Source organism: Sorex araneus, chromosome 1, assembly GCF_027595985.1.
Source record: "Sorex araneus isolate mSorAra2 chromosome 1, mSorAra2.pri, whole genome shotgun sequence".
Lineage (NCBI taxonomy): Eukaryota > Metazoa > Chordata > Mammalia > Eulipotyphla > Soricidae > Sorex > Sorex araneus.
The window spans coordinates 287,492,101-287,511,778 of NC_073302.1; the positions used below are offsets into that span (position 1 = coordinate 287,492,101).

The 19,678-nt window shown below is 50.2% G+C and overlaps 1 protein-coding gene across 1 annotated transcript in view; it reads left to right on the forward strand.

Annotated features, from left to right (window-relative positions):
- The window catches only part of GPR180 (G protein-coupled receptor 180), a 34,635-nt gene extending 21,403 nt beyond the window's left edge, over nt 1-13,232 (forward strand). Inside the window, exons 6-9 of the mRNA XM_004604022.2 lie at nt 4,362-4,519; nt 7,698-7,886; nt 10,951-11,028; nt 12,860-13,232. Coding sequence (XP_004604079.1) covers nt 4,362-4,519; nt 7,698-7,886; nt 10,951-11,028; nt 12,860-13,018 — 584 coding nt within the window. The 3' untranslated portion in view covers nt 13,019-13,232. The remainder of the gene's footprint in view (nt 1-4,361; nt 4,520-7,697; nt 7,887-10,950; nt 11,029-12,859) is intronic.
- The last annotated feature ends 6,446 nt before the right edge of the window (nt 13,233-19,678 follow it).

Consider the following 19,678-nt stretch of genomic DNA (forward strand, 5'->3'; position numbering starts at 1 on the left):
TAATTTTTTTTTTGTCACAATGCACAGATCCCACCATGCTTGGTTAAAATTCAGTTTGATGAAAACAAAGGTTTAGTTCCTACATGTCCGATTTATTTTCTTCCTAGGTGATGCCCATGTCTCTTCATTGTTTTTAGAGCATAGTTCTCTAAAAAATGTGCATTTTTTTCTCATTTCTGTTCAGTAAAAACCCAGTGAAGAAGGTGTCCTTTTCCCCATTTTGCTACTCAAGACTCTGGGCCCAGAGGCTGAAGTGCTCTCCGAGTGTCCCTCGCCCACCAAATGCGAGAACCGAGACTCAGACCAACTTTCCGACCCCAGAGCTGGACATTTTCCCATGATCTCCTCTGTCTCTAACTCTACATTTCTATCTCTGAGTCATAGCTTATGCCTACAGATCAGCTCACCTCATACCCTAGACCTTTTATTAGAGGTGTGATCAAGTAATTTTTCCAGTCAAGCATGATGGGGAAAACCATACAAAAATTCTGTTAGTCCAGACATTTAATTTTATTATTATTATTATTATTATTATTATTATTATTATATTGGACTGTACCTGGTGGTGCTAAGGGCTTACTCCTGCCGGCTCTACGCTCAGGGATCACTCCTGGTGGGATGCTGGGGATCGAACCCGTATCGGTTGTGTGCAAGGCAAGTGCTGGACTGTACCTGCTGTCCTTTCGCTCCAGCCCTAATCCAAATTTTTAGAAACAGAACTTCACAAAGACAGCAGGTCATTGCTGTACTCAGCCTGGAAAACTGCCTTTTCAGAGGCAAAAAGAAGACTGACTTGCAAAAGGAAGATTCTGAGTTTGGTACTATCTTGAGAATGATTTTCCTTGCATTTTCACAATTTGGTCTCCAGTAGGATGTCTGATGTCCACTCTGTGACACTTACTGATCTTGCCGCTTCTTTTAAAACTACAGTTTCTAGAATCTGTTTTCCTTGTGAAGAGGGCATGTACCCACGGGCATGAGCAAGTGTTGGTTCTCCTTGACTGTTGAGCCCTGGGATCTCCCAGTTTTTCTTGAGGTGACTCTGAGTGTTCTAAAATTTAAAAGAGCCTTAGAAAATAGCTTAGCCTACATATTTTAGTATTTATTGTTTGGTGAATGGGTTTTTTTTTGTTTTGTTTTGTTTTGTTTTTTTTGCTTTTTGGGTCACATCTGATGATGCACAGGGGTCACTCCTGGCTCTGCACTCAGGAATTAACCCTGGCGGTGCTCAGGGAACCATATGGGATGCTGGGAATCGAACCCAGGTCAGCCACATGGAAGGCAAACGCCCTACCCACTGTGCTATCGCTCCAGCCCCTAGATGTTTGGGGGCCACACTCAGTAGTGCTCAGGGATTGTTCCTGGATCTCTGCTCAAGGATTGCTCCTGACAGTGCTCAGGAATTACTCCTGGATCTGTGCTCAGGGATTGCTCCTGACCGTGCTGAGGGAACCATATGAATTGTTGGGGAGCTAGCCTGGGTTGGCCTCTTGCAGACAGGCCCCCTACCTACTGCACTTTCAGATGAGGCCTTAAGCATTTCAGATGAGGAAATCGCTGCCCGCAAAAGGCCAAAGCACGTCAAGTCTGCTAGTGGCAAAGCTAATACTGAATTCAAGGACTGGAATTTTTGTGAGCATCTCCTGTCTTCAATACTGTGTTCCAGGCTCTTTTTCGTCTTGACCAGAGGGTAAAAACCCAAAGATTTTATTAAAAATAATGAATCAATGTCACTAATTTTTGTAGTTCTTGCAAAAGGTTTGGTTCGTCAAATGGTCAAATTTTTAATCAAATCCCATACAGTGGGATTTTTGTGGGTCAGTGTTTTTCCATGTGATCCTTTATTTGTTTATTTCTATAGCCCCTGATCACTGCCCGGTGTGGCCCCAAACCAAACCAACCAGCAAGGTAACCCTCACTCTCCTTGGCCTTACACTTGCGGGCTCTTATCACATCCTATGCTCATCATTTGGTGTATAAAGAAAGGAACCAGGAATCCAGGCCCTTCCCCCCCCCCCAGTATTTGATTTTGCTCATTGAGAATGTATATAGAATATTCTTGTGGTGAGGGGCTGGAGTGATAGAACAGTGGGCAAGGCTCTTGTCTTGCTGTGGCCATCCCGGGTCAATATCCAGCATCCTGGAGGGTCTCCTGGGCCCTGCCAATAGTGACTCTTGAGTGCAGAGCCGGTAGTAACCCCTGAGCGTTGCTGGGTGTGGCCTCAAAACAAAAGGAGAGTATTCCTTTGGTGAACTTGCGTATCATGGAAACTGAGTATGTAGTTGTGAGTCTTTCTGGAGACACAGGTGGCCTTACAGGCACGGACGATCTCTTGTGAAACACTTCTGTGCTGAAAGAGAAAGTGCTTTATTCGGAGGGCACGTCCTGTCACTCCAGTGTAATGGTAGGTCATGGTCAAAGTTCACCAGTATAAACATAGCTGCCTCAGGGGGCCGGAGCGATAGCACAGCGGGTAGGGTATTACCCTTGCAAGGGGCCAACCCGGGTTCTATCTCATTAGGTTCCCCCAAGCTCGCTCGGAGTGATTCCTGAGAACAAAGCCAAGTGTCACCCCTGCGCACAGCAAAGTGTGGCCCCAAACCAAAGCAACCCAGCCAACAAAAACAAAAACAGCCCCCTCAGTGGAGAGCAGTGTTGCCAGAGGGGCTGAAACCAGCCCCTGGCGGGGGGTGGGGGGGCGTGCACATGGGACTGGAGTGGTGGTCGTGGTCTTGGTTGCAGTTGGGGGGGGGAGAACTTCCTGTTTCCTAAAGAAGACAAAATCCCAGGGGGCCACAGGATGATTTTCTAGCTGCCAGGGTGGGGGGGCGGGGGGGTGGTAGCTTGGGGGTCTCTGGCATAGAGGGTCCACGTGGAATTTGGACGGCACAGTAGCAGGAAACAAAGAGACGTCTGAAAAGGAGAATTCGAAGTGATGGTTTTGGCGGGAGGTTTTTGTCTGGCAGCTTCTGGGGGTGGGTCTCTCCGCAATGCTCGGGGCTCGCAAGGAAAGTGCGTGCCCTGCCCTGACCCGCAGCCCCGGGCCTGGCCCTGCACCTCGGAAGGGAAAAAGACTGACAGGTGTGTCTCTGTTTCTCTGAGACTCCTTGAGCGAGAGGAGTAAAACTGGGAGACCTCAAAGGTCAGGTGGCAATTTAAAATCTGGATACCCGGTGTCCCAAGACCGGTGTTCACCTCCCTCCACCCGTCATACCGCCCCCCTTTTACCCACGAATACCCCCGCCAGCCCCTGGCTCCGCCTGCTGTCTCCACAGGCACCTTTCACGTTTGGTCATTGAAGAAAATAATGCCTAGTACAGAGTCCACATCAAGACACCTGGTTGGACCGGAGCGATAGTGCAGCCGGTGAGGTTGCGTCCCTGGCACTCCACATGGTCCCCCGTGCCCCCACTCGGAGTGATCCCTGAGTGCAAAGCCAGGAGTAACCCCTGGCATCCCTGGGCGTGGTCCCCAAAGCAAGAACAAGACACCTGATAAACTAATCGGCCTTTCCAAAACCCAGTAGTGGCTGGAGAGATAGTCCAGCAGGGAGAGCGTTTGCCTTGCATGCAGCCAGCCCGGTTCAATCCCTGGCATCCCATAGGGTCCCCCAAACACCGCCAGGAGTAATTCCTGAGTGCAGAGCCAGGAGTCACCCCTGAGTTTCACTGGGTGTGTCCCAAAAAAGAAAAAAGAAAAAAATAGTGAACGTTGCCATCTGAAATAAATAGGTACGGACCTGGAGCTCTGGGCTGGTGGTCCTGACTGAGGGGCTTGAGGGCAGCTGGGCCTCGTCCTCCTCTGCAGCGTGTGTGGTGGCCACTTGGTGGCGCCTCGCACTAATGCATGGGCTGGTCCATCGGGGGCGGTCTCGGGCTCAGGCCGGGGCTTCCGGGTCTAATCTTGTCATTAGAGAAGTGAGTGCTCCAGGAGAGAAGGCATTTGTCTGCTCCCCCTTGCAAAAATCATATTGAAATGTTATTATTTTTTCAAATACGTAGTTAACTTAGAGAATAAGATTACGGAGCTGGAAAAGCTAAGGCGCCCGCCAAGAGCTTCGGGGCTTGCCCTAGTGGGAACAGGCCGTGGGAAGAGATGTCCTTACTTCCACATAGGCGGCTCGCCCCTGGGAACTCTGTCCGTCAAGGCTGCAAACGGACGGGCAAGGCTTGAGCTCTTTCCAGTGATTGTGCATGAGTATGTTCTTGGACTTCATCAGCTTCTCCTGGGAAGTGCCCTTCTCTTCTCTTGTTTAAAAAGTCGGAAAGAAAAGGAAGAAAAGAGTCGTGTTCTTAATACAAATGGGTCACGTTCTTTGGACCGTGAGCACGCGGCTCACTCTGCTTTACTCTCCTACTAGTCTTTGACATCGCTTCCCAAATTCAGATGTTGTACCTCCTCCTGAGCCTGTGCATGGGCTGGACCATCGTCCGGATGAAGAAGTCCCAGAGCCGACCCCTCCAGTGGGACTCCACCCCCGCCTCCACCGGCATCGCCGTGTTCATCGTCATCACCCAGGTGAGCGGAGGGACAGCCTTGGGCCAGGCTGGCAGCCTTGCCTCTTCAGAGATGCAAACGGGCCCCTCCGCTTTCAGAATTGAAACGACAAGAACTGAAACCTTGTCATTTGGAAGCATGAAGGGGGGCGGGGTGGTAAATCAAATAACTCATTAGACTCCTGAGTGCCAGTGTGCATGGGTCGAGGAATTGAACGGTATTTTCCCCGGCTTGGCGCTTCCTGTCAACTTATTTAAGTGCAATATGTTTAATAGGAGGTGAGAGTCTCATTTCCCCGCCTAATAGCCGTCTTTCCTATTTTCTAACACAGAGTAAGCACCCAGCATTAAATCAGCAAATCTGAGATTCAGCCACTGGCAAGGATCTTTATACACTGGAGAATGCAAGTGGATAGGCTGAGATGAATCAAAAAGGAAGGCAGTAAAAAGGAACGGGCGCTTGTTTTTAAAGCCAGTGCAAAATCAATTTTTGATCTCTTTGAAATAGTGATACGATTGACATTACCCTGAGATCTCCATCTGGCTATGTGCAGTTAATTTAAAAGAATTAAAATTTTAGAGAAGTATCAAGATTTTATGCTGAGTGTGTGGCTGTTATTAGCTATACACGAGAGTGAAATAGATGTGCAGTGTCCATAAGGGACATTGTAATCTCAATTTTAATGCACTGGGTAAATGGAAACATTAATGAAAGAAGGGTGAGACCTGTGCTTTGCTCATCTCCAGACACCCAGCGTTTATTTGAGACAATAGAGTGCTGAATGAAGTAGGGGTATTCAATTGGAGGGTTGATTTGGAAAGAGAACGTGACACAAGTAGAGAAGTTAAGGAAGGAGACGATGCCAGGAAGGAAGGACTCGGGAGAAACAACTCAGAACCAGCGCAGGACAGGGTTCTAGCGAGAAACGGTTTTGATGCAGAACTTTTCGAGGGTAGCATCCGTGGCAGTTAAGTTCTCATTTCTCAGTAACTTTCATAGAATTGGATTTTTGTTACCATAAGCAAATGCGAGTGAGGGTTGGATGTGACGGTCCTCTGGCATTGATGGGGACATTCTGAAGCAGACAGCAGGAGACCACAGAATGCACGCACGCGTCATCCGTGCACGTGGCCCACAGATCGCAGGGTAGTGTCACGGATAGGAGAATTCGGGAGAGTGGGCATGGAAAAATATGAATCCCAGGGAACGGAAGAGTGTTTCTGGCTTTTGTCTTGCCTTATGGGTATAACTGACAAGTAGACATTGCAATTGCACGTTTCAAGCAGCTTAGTCGCCGGCCCTGGGTGTAGCTGCCGGCCTGCGGGCTGGTCTGTGGACAGGGCCCGGTGCAAAGAGGCTGAAGGACGCCTGGCTTGAGGCGCACACACTGGCCTTTCGTACACTCGTGCGTTGTGCAGCCAGCGGTCACCGTGGCCGGTGAGCTGCCGCATCTGTGGACACCACAAGCCGAGAATCGTCCAGCAGCAGCACTGCTCCGATGTCCAGCTTAGGTGTGGAAACGCAGGTTAAGGAATTGGATGGCGGTGGTTGGGCGCGGTGGGGCGGTGACACTTGGAGCGACAGGGAGCAGTGTTGGGTCCAGGGAGGAGCGTGTGCGCTGGAACAGGGCAGGGTCTGTCCCGAGCGGCTGCAGGACGGAAATTGCATAGAGAGTTTTTATTGGATTAGTTGTTATTTATTTATTTATTTATTTGTTTATTATTTTTTTGCTTTTTGGGGTCACACCTGGTGATGCACAGGGGTTACTCCTGGCTCTACACTCAGGAATTACCCCTGGTGGTGTTCAGGGGACCATATGGGATGCTGGGAATCAAACCCGGGTTGGGTGCGTGCAAGGCAAACACCCTCCCCGCTGTGCTATCACTCCAGCCCTGGGTTAGTTTTTATTTGGGGGGGCCACCCCCAGCAGTGCTCAGGACTCGCTCCCGGCAGTCGGTGCCTGGGGGACCATCTGCGGTGCCCGGGATCAGATCCTGGTTGGCTGCACCAGGGCAAGGCCCCGCTCTGCTCCAGCTCTGAGAAAGAGGAGGGGACGAGGTTGCTGAGCGCAGAAGGCCCAGGAAGGGGACGGAACCACGTGGGGTTCTGTCCGAATTCTTGGGAAGACGCTGAGCACTGGGTTCTGAGGCTTAGCTGGCAGATGAGAAGAGCTGCGCAAGGCCACGCAGTGGTGGGAACCTGGTGGTCGTTCGGGGGGGGTGTTCGGTCAGGAGGCAGGGAAGGAGCCTTGGGAGCAGGGACCCACGAGCACTTCCCGCCGAAGCCGCCGGAGGACAGGTCAGCGCGGAGGAGGCCCCACGCTCCGGCTGGTGTCGAGCGAGCATCAGAAACTCTCGGCCCTGCCTGGCGGGGCAGACTCCGTGATCAGGGCGGGGCGGATCCGTATGTGCCGACCTCTGTGATTGCCCCAAATGTGACAGACGCGACAGCACAGTTTGTGGCAGTGAGGGGACTGCGTTTGCCCTCTCCCCGAGGAAAAGGGGGGAAAGACATTCTGTCTCCTCCCCGAGCTGCCGTGGCCAGAGTCAGCATCAGGTCTGAAGGCCGGGGAGAGATAATCTGAGGGTTCGAGTTCTCTGCGAGTTACCCTGGAATAGTGGGCTGGCAGGCAGGGCGGTTGGAGTCCCCACATGCTGCTGAAGTAAGAGGAAGGTGGATTTAGAAGATAAGTTTTATTCGCTCTCTTCATCTTTCGGCCTTGTTTCTGGCCTTGGAGATGCTTTCCTCGAGTCACAATCATTCTTTCAGCATGTTTTCAACATGTGTGTGTAGTCTCATTTGACTAAAATGATGATGAGGATGACGATAATAATAAGCCCCTTCTCTAGCTTCGGGGGGGTCTCAGACTCAGGAAGCCTGCGTACTTTATTTCAAGACCGCCCTGATAGTCTGATCAGTTTTAGGACCCTCTAGGGAAGTTTCTTCCTGAAATAGTCTATAAAGTAGAACCTACAGAACTTGGCCAAGGTGGTGGGGGGGAGTAGGAGGGGACCTTAAGACTTTGGTGGGGGCCACGACCCTGTGGTGTGTGTGGAACTCACTTCTGAGACTGTTATAGAGCCTGTGCGTGAGGGAAAAGGGAGGAGAGGGGTGAGAGGGACAGTCCTCGGTTGTGGGTGCCTTGTTTCTTCCATCCTCTCAATAAGAGCCTGTTTTTTTGTTTCGTTTTGTTTCCCAGAGTGTCCTGCTGCTCTGGGAGCAGTTTGAGGACGCCAGCCCCCACAGGCGCCACTCACACCACCTGGCCAGGAGCCTGCTCATCGTCCTGCGAGTCGGCCTCGCGCTGTCCTTCGGCTGCGGCCTGTACCAGATCATCACGGTGGAGAGGAGCACCCTGAAGAGGGAGTTCTACATCACGTTCGCCAAAGTACGCTCCTGGGCGGCGGAGAGCCTCCGCTTGTTTGGGGGTAACACGAGGCGGTGCTCGGCGCTTGTTCCTGGCTCTGTGTTCAGGGAAGACTCCTGGTGGGCTGAGGGAGCCCCGTGGGGCGCGGGGGTCCAGCCCGGGTGGGCCTCACGCGAGGCAAGTTCCCCGTGTGCTGCCCTGTCCCTCCACCCTGAAACAGTGGCTCGCTTGCATCCTTTCCCTGTGTGTGATGTTCCACGCTCCGCTCTGAGCCCCTGATTGGCCTCAGTGCACTTAACCTCCCTGACCTGGAAGTGGATGTTACTGTCCAAACCCAGGGAACAGTCACTCCCATGTCACCCTCGTTGGCAGGGCAGTGGGGCCGAAGCCATCCTTTCTTTAGCAATCGGGATTTTACGTTTGTCTCCGGTACTGTGAGAATCTTATTCTTTTTTTTTTTTTTTTCCTTTTTGGGTCACACCCGGCAATGCACAGGGGTTACTCCTGGCTCTGGACTCAGGAATTAGCCCTGGCGGTGCTCAGGGGACCATATGGGATGCTGGGAATCGAACCTGGGTTGGCCACATGCGAGGCAAATGCCCTACCCGCTGTGCTATCACTCCCGCCCCCTTCTTTTTTTTTTTTTCTTGCAGCAAAATGGGTTTTTTTTGTTAGTGAATCACCATGAGTTACAGTTACAAACTTGTGAACTTTCATGTTTGTATTTTGTTTATATCCCTCCATCAGTGCCCAGTCCCCTCCACCAATGTTCCCAGTATTCCTCCCACCCTCCCACCCCACCCCACCTCTGTGGCAGGGCATTCCCCCTTGTTCTCTCTCTCTCTCTCCGTTTGGGTGTTGTGGTTTGCAACAGAGGCACTACGTGGCCATCGTGTTTGGTCTATATTCTATTTTCAGAGTGCATCTCTCATCCCGTGCGGGTCCTCAAACCACACTTTACCTCCCTTCTTCTTTTTTTAAAATTTGATGAGAATGTGGTTTACATTTCTTGGGCAATGGTTTCTGACAAGCCACATGGACAGCTTCCCCAGCGTGAAGGGGAAGGCGGGGGGCGGGGGCTACCTCAGTCCCAGCTTCCCTCCTGCCCCCGCGGAGCCCAGCTCCCTGCACACTTCTCCTCGTCCTCCTGACGCCCAGGGCACCAGAAGGTGCCTGGGAGGTGCGTCCCGCCCCGTCCCCTGAAGGAGACCGGAAACGTCCTCTGGAGAAGGGGCTTTTTTGTTTTTTGGCTTTTTTTTCTGTCCGAGGGAGAAAATCCTTATGCCTTTATCGGGGTGACGCAGGACCACGAGTGATGAATAGACCGTGCCCGCCACTCACGCTGGCCACAGTCCAGCCTGGGTGTCCCTGGGAAGGACAGCCCTGCTCCTCCTCTGTCCCCCCACCCAGAGCCCCTCCGCGCCCTCATCCTTCGCCTCTCTGGAGAGGAAGTGTGGCGCCGGGCGTTGGCGCTTGGGGTTGGCGTCCCGTGTTGGCCGTTTTCTGTGTCAGCGCGGGCCAACCTTTTCCCTTCTTGAAAAAAAGTGTCGTTGGGTCTCTTTTATTTTCCCTGTTCCCAGTGTGTGAAAGAGCAGTGGACGGTGTTTCCTGGTCTCTCCTGTCACCTCACTCTCTTCTCAAATAGCAGCAATGGGTCATTCCTAGTTGATCTGCTCAGAGAATTTTTAACCTGCATGTCTACATGGTTTTCCTGCACTTTAAATACAAAGAGTAGCAGCCTCTATACGGTTTTTAACATCTTGGGTTTTAACCTTTATTTTTAGTGTATCATGGCAATATTAGCATCTTTTTTTTTGTTGTTGTTGTCTTTTTGGGTCCCACCCAGTGATGTTCAGGGTTGACTCCAGGCTCTGCACTCAGAAATTACTCCTGGCGGTGCTTGGGGGACCATATGGGAGGCAGAGGATTGAACCTGGGTCAGCCGTGTGCAAGGCAAACGCCCTACCCACTGTGCTATCTTTCCGGCCCCCACCTTATTATTTTTATTTCAAATTTAATTTTGGAAAAGAGACCCTATTCCCACGGCTCTAGGGAACACAGGAAAGATGTTTGCAGAGTCAAACATGTTTGCAGAGTCTAACGTTATGACCTTTCTCACTCTGGGCCGGAGGGCAGCTCAGGGGGCTGCTGCGTGCCAGGTGCGTGGGGGCTCTGGGGTCAATTGCCAAAGCTGAGGGGTTGCTCGGGCAGCCCCGAGTGTGGCCCTGGTGTGCCCGGCAGTGCTGGGGCAGCCACTCTGGCTCCTCCTCCCTCCCCGGTTCTGTTCTCCAGTGCGCTGACCCTCCGCAGGCAAGAGCTACTCACTGGCAATCAGACATTGCCATACCCTCAAGGGATTTCTTATTTCTTTTTTGACTTTTTTTGGGGGCCACCCCGGATGACCCCCCGGGTGGTGTGCTGGGGACAGCCCGGGGCCGGGAGTCAAGCCCAGCCTGGCTCTTACACGGCCGGCTCACTCGACCTGCGGGCCCTTTCCTCGGCCCCAGGACCCCTCTGTGCTTCTAGAGTCGTTAGGAATCTGCGTCCTTATTCTTCCTTCCCTAGCAGTGTTACACACTGGAACCTTACTTTTATTTTTTTTCCTAATCATTGATTTGATTCTTCCTTTGTCTTTGTAGTTTATTAAATGTAAGCAATTCACTTAATATGAAGGACTTTTGTTTTTTTTTTTTTTGCTTTTGCTTTTTGGGTCACACCCAGCGATGCTCAAGGGTTACTCCTGGCTTTGCACTCAGGAATTACCCCTGGCAGTGCTCAGGGGACCATATGGGATGCTGGGAATTGAACCTGGGTCAGCCTGGGTTGGCCACGTGCAAGGCAAGCGCCTTACCCACTGTGCTATTGCTCCAGCCCCCTAATATGAAGGATTTTTAAGTATAAAAAATGTCCTTTAAAAAAATTTGATAAAATGTCACAGTAACGGCAGATGTATTCTCGTGGTTCACCACAGACTCTCCACTGAGGGACAAGGTGCCCTCTCGCGAGGCCGCCTCAGCGAGGCTTCTCCCTTGGCTGCCGGCGCCGGGGGTCTCTGCTCGCCTGACTCGGTTTCCTCCCGTTTCAGGGCTGTATCTTGTGGTTTTTGTGCCACCCGGGCCTTGCTTGCATTTCCATCATCTTCAGCGACTACCAAAGAGATAAGGTAAGCCACACACGCGATCAGCAGGGTCTTCCTGGGGCCGGGGAGGTCACTCAGAGGGGCGGGGCCCGTGTTCAAGCCCTGGCCCCACCCCCGTTCCCCCCCCCCCCCCGCCCCCGAGGCCCCTGTTCTGAAAGAATGGCCTTTCCTGGTCTTCACTGGGAAGGCCTAGCGTGGGGACCACACCGGGTGATGCTCAGGGACTGTTCCCAGCCCCGGTGGTGCCAGAGGGGGAGTGCGGTACCTGGGGTGGAGTGTGCAGAGTGCCCTGCAGCCCGTGAGCTCTGCACGGCCCGTGTTGGCAAAGAAGTGGCAGAGAGGCCCGTTGACCCACTTGGGGGCTTCTGTTTAATTCTGCTGTGGTTCGTTCAGAGAGGCGGGGCAGGGGGAGCAGCTACCCAGCAGTGCTCAAGGCTTTCTCCTCGTCACCTGATGATGCTTGAGGGACCGTATGGGGCTCCAGGGATCGAACCTGGGTCGCCCACCTGCAAAGCAAGCCCCCTACCTACTGTTGTATCATCGCTTCGGCCCCCCCCCTTTTTTTTTTTTTTGCTTTTTGGGTCACACCTGGTGATGCACAGAGGTTACTTCTGGCTCTGCACTCAGGAATTACCCCTGGCGGTGCTCAGGGGACCATATGGGATGCTGGGATTCGAACCCGGGTTGGCTGTGTGCAAGGCAAACGCCCTACCCGCTGTGCTATCGCTCCAGCCCCCATCGGCCCCTAGTTTTTGATTCTTTTTTCTTTCTTCCTTTTTGGGTCACACCCGGCACTGCAGAGGGGTTACTCCTGGCTCTGCACGCATACTTTTTGATTCTTAAAAAGTTTGAAACAAAATACTGAACCAGGCAGTATATATACATTGGCAGTTAGCTTAAGTTTATGTCGTCTATTTCATAACGCAGATCAGGGAATTCATCCTAAGTATTTATATGAAGACAGGAGGAAGTTTTTTTTTGCTCCATAATGGTAAAAGCCAGGTAGATTTTTAGGGAGGGTTCGTTTGTTGTTTTGGTTTGGGGGCCATATCCAGCAGTGCTCAGGTTTTACTCCACACTCAGTGCTCAGGGATCCCCCCTGGCAGGCTCAGGATTGAACCCTGGCCGGCAGCGTGCCAGGCAGATGCCCTCCCCACCGCACTCTCTCTCAGGCCCCAGGTCAGGTGGATTTCCAACACTCAGCCCATGGCTGGCAGAGCCTGGGGCCTGCGGGCCACACCCAGGCATGCCCTGTGTTCACGGGGTGACGCCACCCCCCACCGCCTCTGTCCTTTCCCTTCCCAAGAGCGTGGGGAGCCTGCCGCATGCCCCCCGCAGCTTGTGATCACACAGCTGTTGTCTGAGCTGAGACCCTTCCCGAGGGGGAACAGGCAGGGAGATCGTCGACAGAAGCAAAGCGACCGGAAAGTTCCGGATGCAGCTTCTCTGCAGGGAAGACCTGCTTGGCTGCCGTGGCGCGATCAGCCCCACCTGGTCGGCCTAACTGCTGTCTGCACTGCGTGTGCCCAAGCCCAGGACGGCTCTGCAAATTGTTCTCGTGTCTCTTAGTTTTGGCAACTCTACACCAACTGACTCTCAGAGGAATCTTAACCGTTGAACAATTACAGGTCTGAACATCCATCCTGTTTTCCTGTTTTTCCTCTTGAACCTCTTTGCTAAGGTGCGCCAGTGTTAAGGACGGAGGATAAAGTGGTGTACATATTGTGTGTGTGTGTGTGTGTGTGTGTGTGTGTGTGTGTGTGTGTGTGTGTAAATTACTGGTTCGTGATAGATGGGCTAGATTTCTTCCGTGCTTTTGCGGGCAGTAAGTACATTTCCTTTCTTTTCTTTGCAGGTTATTACAATGGGCGTCATCCTCTGCCAGTCTGTTTCCATGGTGATTCTCTACAGACTCTTCCTGTCCCACAGTTTATACTGGGAAGTTTCCTCTCTCTCCTCCGTAACGCTGCCACTGACCATCTCGTCTGGACACAAGAGTCGGCCTCACTTCTAATGCTCGATTTTCGTTGTAAGAAAAAGCCAACTGATGGAACAGTGCAATCAGCAGTCCAAATGCAGTGACTTTTTTTTTTCATACTTTTGCTATGAAAAATTGAATCAAGAAAGGAGAGCATGTTATTTATATGACTGCATTTAAGCAGTACCAAACCAGGAAAAAAAAACACATGAAATGTTTTGAAGTATACTTAATAAACTTTCGAGAAAGAGTGTTGTTAGGTGACCTGTGCATATCCACATGGGGATAAAGATGAAAGAGATGATATATTTTGGTAAGAGGTTCAAGCTATTTATAATATATCAGTAGTAAATTCAAGTTTGACAATCTTATAAAAAGTAAGCAGTTAAATGATTACTTGCTCAAACACCTCTAGACCAACCCCACTTGTGAAATCAGTGTGGTATACTGACTTAAGAATGCTTTTTTTTAATGAGGACCAGAGCGATAATGAGTGCGGAGGGCATTTGCCTTGCATGTGGTCAACTTGTATCCGATCCCTGGCATGGACCCCCGAGCCTACCAGGAGTGACCCCTGAGCACAAAGCCAGGAGTCAGCCTTAAGCACTGCTGGGTGTTGGCCAAAACGAAACCATAAAAACAAAAATATCTTTTCATGCTTTAAGGAATTGTATTTCATATTGGAGTTGAAAGGAACTGAAAGTGAACTTCAGAAAATGAATATAAAATACATCCACGGTTGAATGAATAAGGTTTTGTTTTTTTTCTTTTCCGAGAGTGGAGTAAGTCTCTTGTTTTTTTTCTCTTTCTTTTGGCTCTGGCCCAGATTTTATTAGCTATGCGCTTCTGGTTGTTTATAAAGAATAAAACTTTGAGACATTGTGAGGACAAAGGTTTTAAAAATAGGAACACTTGGGTTAAGGGACAAGCAGGCTTACATGTTCAGAAAGAAGGAAAGGTACTCCGTGATATGGTACTAAAATTTTAATCCTGATATAATTCATTTCTCTAACAGTGAATCCCCCATCATAATTAAGCCGTATACACAGATTAAATTAACAGAAGCATTTCACATAAATGTTGGTTTCAGTCATCAACTACCCATGAATTCCTGCCCAAGGATACTTAATCAGGATTAAATTTTCTATGAATAATTGAAAAACAAAATACTCAATGGATTTGTTATAATCCGTGTTGGCACTAGATTCTACATAGTTGCCATCTTGAATCCTTTGTAATAAAGCCATAGTTTTCGTGGTGCTCGAATACTGAGGATGCTAGTTTTTTAAAAAAATACCCTATCAAAAAGTACCTATTTAAAGATTTGCTGAATGGCTGTTGATCCTACTGTGTAAAATGAGGGTTCGCACTCCACACTCATAGTCACTGGTTGAAATTAATCTGTCAAGTTGTTTCAAGATTTTCTTTCTTTTTTTTAATCTTTAGCTTATTAAAATATTTTCTTCACTCTCAACCAAGAGAAGGGGCACTGATCTGGCAATAACATTTTTTTTTCTTTTTGATTTTTAACAAGACACCGTCATTTACAAAGTCGTTCATAATAGAGTCATTTCAGACAGAGTGTTCCAACACCAGCTCCACCACCAATGTCCCCTCCCTCCACAAATGGCCCCAGGTCCTCACCCACCCCACAGCCTGTCCCCTTGGCAATCACACGACAGATTTATTTCATATTACTTGCTCCAATGAAACTTAAAGGATAGCAAATGGAATTGTCAGAAAATAAATCAGAAAGTTACTTTGTGATGGTTGAGGCAATTACATTTTAAATTGAATAGTTAAAATAACTTAGCACAATATCCGTGACTCTTTTTCCCCATACCCTTCATTTCCTTGGAATTTTTCAATTTTTTTTATTATTATACCATGATTTACCAAGTTGTTCATAATACAGATGTTTCGGACATTCAATGGACTGGAGCGATAGCACAGCAGGTACGGTGTTTGCCTTGCATGTGGCTGACCCGGGTTCGATTCCTCCATTCCTTTCGGAGAGCCCAGCAAGCTACCGAGAGTATCTCACCCCCACAGCAGAGCCTGGCAAGCTACCCGTGGCATATTCGATATACCAGAAACAGTAACAAGTCTCACAATGGAGACGTTACTGGTGCCCGCTCAAGCAAATCAACGAACAATGGGACGACAGTGCTACAGTGCAGTGCAGACATTCAATGTTCCCACACCAATCCCACCACCACTGTGATTTTTCTTCCACCAATATCCCCAGTGTCCCACCCCCCACTTAGCAGGCCTGAGCAGGCACACATGCACTTCGTATCGTTTGGCACAACCCAAAGGTATATGGAATTATCCAAACGCAGACCAGGGGCTGGAGCGATAGCACAGCGGGTAGGGCATTTGCCTTGCACGCCGCTGACCCGGGTTCGATTCCCAGCATCCCATATGGTCCCCTGAGCACTGCCAGGAGTAATTCCTGAGTGCAGAGCCAGGAGTAAACCCCTGTGCATCACTGGGTGTGACCCAAAAAGCAAAAAAAAAAAAAAACAACAACTCGCAGACCAATAAACATCGACTTGTTATGATTATTGTATCTCCCAGTGGTGTCACTGGCGCCTTCGAGGGTCTCCTGGGCTGGTTCATGCCATGAGCCTTCTGTGTTTATTTTTGCCCGTTGAGCCTGGTGGTCCTCTACACGTGTGACTCCGCCAGGCTGACGGCACTAGGGGATGTGGAGGCGCAGCACACTCCGGGAGCTACAGAGCTGGACCGATGGGCAGCTTGACGGGGCTCGGCTGTGCAAGGTCGCAGGGCTCTCAGCCAGGCCCTTCTGCCCGGGAAGATTCGGCCGCCTCATGTTCAGTCACGTCAACTCAATGTGGGTCTGGGCCGTTTCTCGGCTGCCAAGATGCCGTGTGTGAGTGCTGCGGGGTTTTCTGGTGGCAGGTGGTACGGGTTTTGGGGGAGGGGAATCTGCCTGGCCCGACCCCTGAAACACTGCAGTTTTCAGTCCCTCGGCTGGTCCCACCTGGGAAGATTGAGCTGATTGTCGCTCTCTATGAGGTCAGTTGTGGAGCTGGGCCCTTCCCGTGTCAGAGGGTGTCAGGTGTGGCTGGGGACAGCGTTGCCTTCATGCAGAAAGGGGAATCTGCCACCCCCCATCATCCCCACTCCCTGCCCCCCATAGGATAACATTGGTTTGTCCTTTCTGCCTTGCCACAGGGAGTTTAGGTTTATTGGGTTACTCCCATCACAGTGCTCCCATTCCTCTGCCTTTATCTGTAACCTCTTTCTTTGTGCTCTGCTTCCCCAAGTGGTCAATCACCTTTATCTCCTAATCAGACTCTATTAACTTGTAAATATTGCTTTTCTCTTCTCCTTAAGCTTTTGCATAGTTAATTCAGCACAATGTCCTTTTTGTATAGACACAGCAAGACAGTTAATGCTATGCTTTTGTAACTGGGAGTTAATTGAACCTGAATGATAATCACTTCTGGACATCTGTTCTTTCTACTTAAGCCCCAGTTTCCCTTAGTTCCTAGCACCCCAAAAGCAGGGTCCTGATGAGGGACTGGATGGACCCAGGGCAAGCTGTGAGCTACCCTGGCATCGAAATGGGCCAGGCCAAGTGCCATAATACTTAACTATAAGTTAAGAGCATGGTCATGGACAAATTCTGCCATGATCCAAAAGTAACAACTAGACAGGACCCTGCTGAAGTTAGGAAAGACTAATCTGGCCTGAGCACTGTAGTCTGAGATCTATAGCGAGATGTCCTCAGGAGAGCCACCCAGCAAGCTTAATGTATCTCTTATTGTGTCCAAGATCCAGAGACTATAAAACAAAGCTCCCTGGAGAGAGCGATGCAGAGTCTCCTGCCCCCGTGCCAGACTGTCTTCACCAGGGCCCCCTCGGAGGGGGGCCAGTTGAGTTTCCCTCCCCACCCCGAGCAGAGCCCCGGCAGCCGAAAACCTCCAGAACCCAGACACAGCCATGCTCAAGGCCACTCTCCGCACACTCGGATGAGCCTCACCCATGAAGGAACCGACAGAGGAACCCAGGTGTATGGGACCCGTGGCTGAGATCTCCAAGCCTGCTCAGATCGGGACTGGGCCTCCTCCACCCAGATGTCCAGTTTTCTAGTAGCTTGGCAGCCAGACCCACAAACTCCCCCTGGTGCCATGTAATCTCATCAACGGCCAAGATCCAGAGACTATAAAACAAAGCTCCTGGAAGAGAATGATGCAATTTTTCCTGGAGCATGCAGCTGCATTCACAGCTTTATTTTTATTTTGATATTAATTATTTATTTACCTATTTTCCATGCATGGCAGAGCCTGGCAAGCTACCTGTGATGTATTTGATATTCCAAAAACAGTAACAACAACGTGCTCTTCGTGTTCCTGGAGTGAGCAGATGCCATCGGGCTACAGTAGCACGCGATAGGGACAAATGAAGACGTTACTGGCACCTACTTGAGAAATTCAGTGAACAACAGGATGACAGTGATACAGTGATACTGTGTCCATACAAAATAACTAACATTAAGAAGTAGAATTAAGATGTTAATGAAGTCATTGGACTAAGTGTTGGATATCATTGGTTTGTCCTGCTCCCCTTGCCACTAGAAGCTTAGGTATATCAGTCACACCCATCAAAGTGCTCCCGAGTCACTCCCATTCCTTTGTTTATCTGTAACCACTTCTACCAGTTTATCTGCTCTTCCTCTAATCAAACTCTTAATTTATAAGGTCAGACCTTGCTAGGACAAGTGTACTTGTATTGTAGGTTAATATTATCTTTCTCCTCTCTTATGTCTTTTGAATAGTTTACCTTAAAACAATATCCTTTTTGTATGGACAAAGAAAGTCATTTATTAATATGCTTTGGTAACATGGGATTTAATTGGCTTCAAATATTATTCATTCCCGGGCATCTGCTTTCTTGACTTAGCCTCAGCTGGCCTTACTTCCTAGCACCCTCAAAAGCAGGGTCCCAACGGGGGACGGGACGGACCCAGGGCAAGCAGTGAGTTGTGTGCTACCCTGGCATTAAGATGGGCCTGGCCAAAGCACCTAATGCTTAACTATATGTTAAGAGCTTGGTCATGGGCTATCATGTCAAGATCCAAAAGCAACGACGAGACTAGGGCCCAGCTAGGGCTAGGAAAGACTAATCTGGCCTGAGCGCTGTAGTCTGAGATAGAGGTGACCCCCGGAGAGCAATTCTATAAGCTTAATGCGTCTCTTGCTATGTCCTTACAAAATGATTTATAATATGAATACTTATACGTTAGTCGGACAAAGAGAGGAGAAACACACCCATGGAATTCTGCTCTTGGGCGGGTGTCCTGCTGAGAGAGATTCTGTCCTAGTGAAAGCATCCCCTAAGGGATAGAACTTTACTCCCTATGGATTGTAACCACACCTACAAGTAAGCCCCGGCCTGCGGCATCCGGAGCGGATGCGGGAGATTTAAGGTAGCTGTATGAGGGGGCTGGGGCGAGTTCCAGAGGAACAGAGAGAGAGAGAATGAAGTAGCATGGGGGAGGAAGAAGCAGGAGGAGAATCGGAGGAGAATGGAGAAAGGAGTTTGGAATAAACTGCGACTGAGACCAACCGGCTTGCCTCCATTCCTTCCTTCACCTGCCTCGTCATCGCCATTCAACCGCCCTGGTGTGGCGCCCCTTTCCTTTCTTTTTTGTGTTTTACACAACTAAGGAAAGGAGAAAAAACCCTAAGTGGTCTTTTGCCCTTGAGCCTGCTCCGTGATCAGGAAGGACTTTGGTCTGTTGATTGTGCTACCCGACCTGGGTGTGTGGTTACTACCCCCAATGCTGGGATTTGGGGAGAGACTAGAGAGAGACCAAGGCAGCGAGTGGGAGCATGGAGAGACGAGCGAGGGAAAAGGAGGAGATGGGAATGAGGGGCTTAGAGAGATTGAAGAGGCACGTAGGGAGAGTGGAATAAACGGCAACTGATCACCAACCAGCCTGGCCCTGGTTTCCTCCTTCATCTGCCCATGGCATTGGCTGTCCCGGTGGGGAAGTGGCTCAAGACCAGAATCAACAGCCTGGGCCAATTTATCTGGGACGGTTCAGCAGCATTGTGTTCTTTTGGAGATTAACTGTGGAGCTGGGCCGTTTCTCTGCCGGCCAGATGGCGGGGAGCTCACAAAAACACACGTTTGTGATGGGCAGGACAGAGCAACCAGGTTTCGCCTGCTTGTGACATTATTTCTCCAGTTCTTTTTTTTTTTCTTTTTGGGTCACACCGGGCAATGCACAGGGGTTACTCCTGGCTCTGCACTCAGGAATTACTCCTGGCGGTGCTCAGGGGATCATATGGGATGCTGGGATTCGAACCCAGGTCGGCCGCGTGCAAGGCAAATGCCCTACCCACTGTGCTATCACTCCAGCCCCTATTTCTTCAGTTCTTAGTAATGATGTCATGAATGGGAGCAGCAGGTTGAGACGGGAAAGTCGGGGCAGATTTTGGGGGTGTCCCGGGCTGCTGTGTGCTCCCGATTTTTTTTTGTTATTGTTGCTATTTTTTACCAAATGTCACCAGTAATGCCAGTTATTGCCCATAGCATTCAACAGAGCTGCAGTTGATGGCCTGGGGGTGGGGGGTGGGGGTGGGGAAGCGAAGCCCTTTGCTACGTCCCCTGAGCTGGCAGTAGCCCCCCTGGGCGGTGCTCGATGCAGTGCCTTCCGTG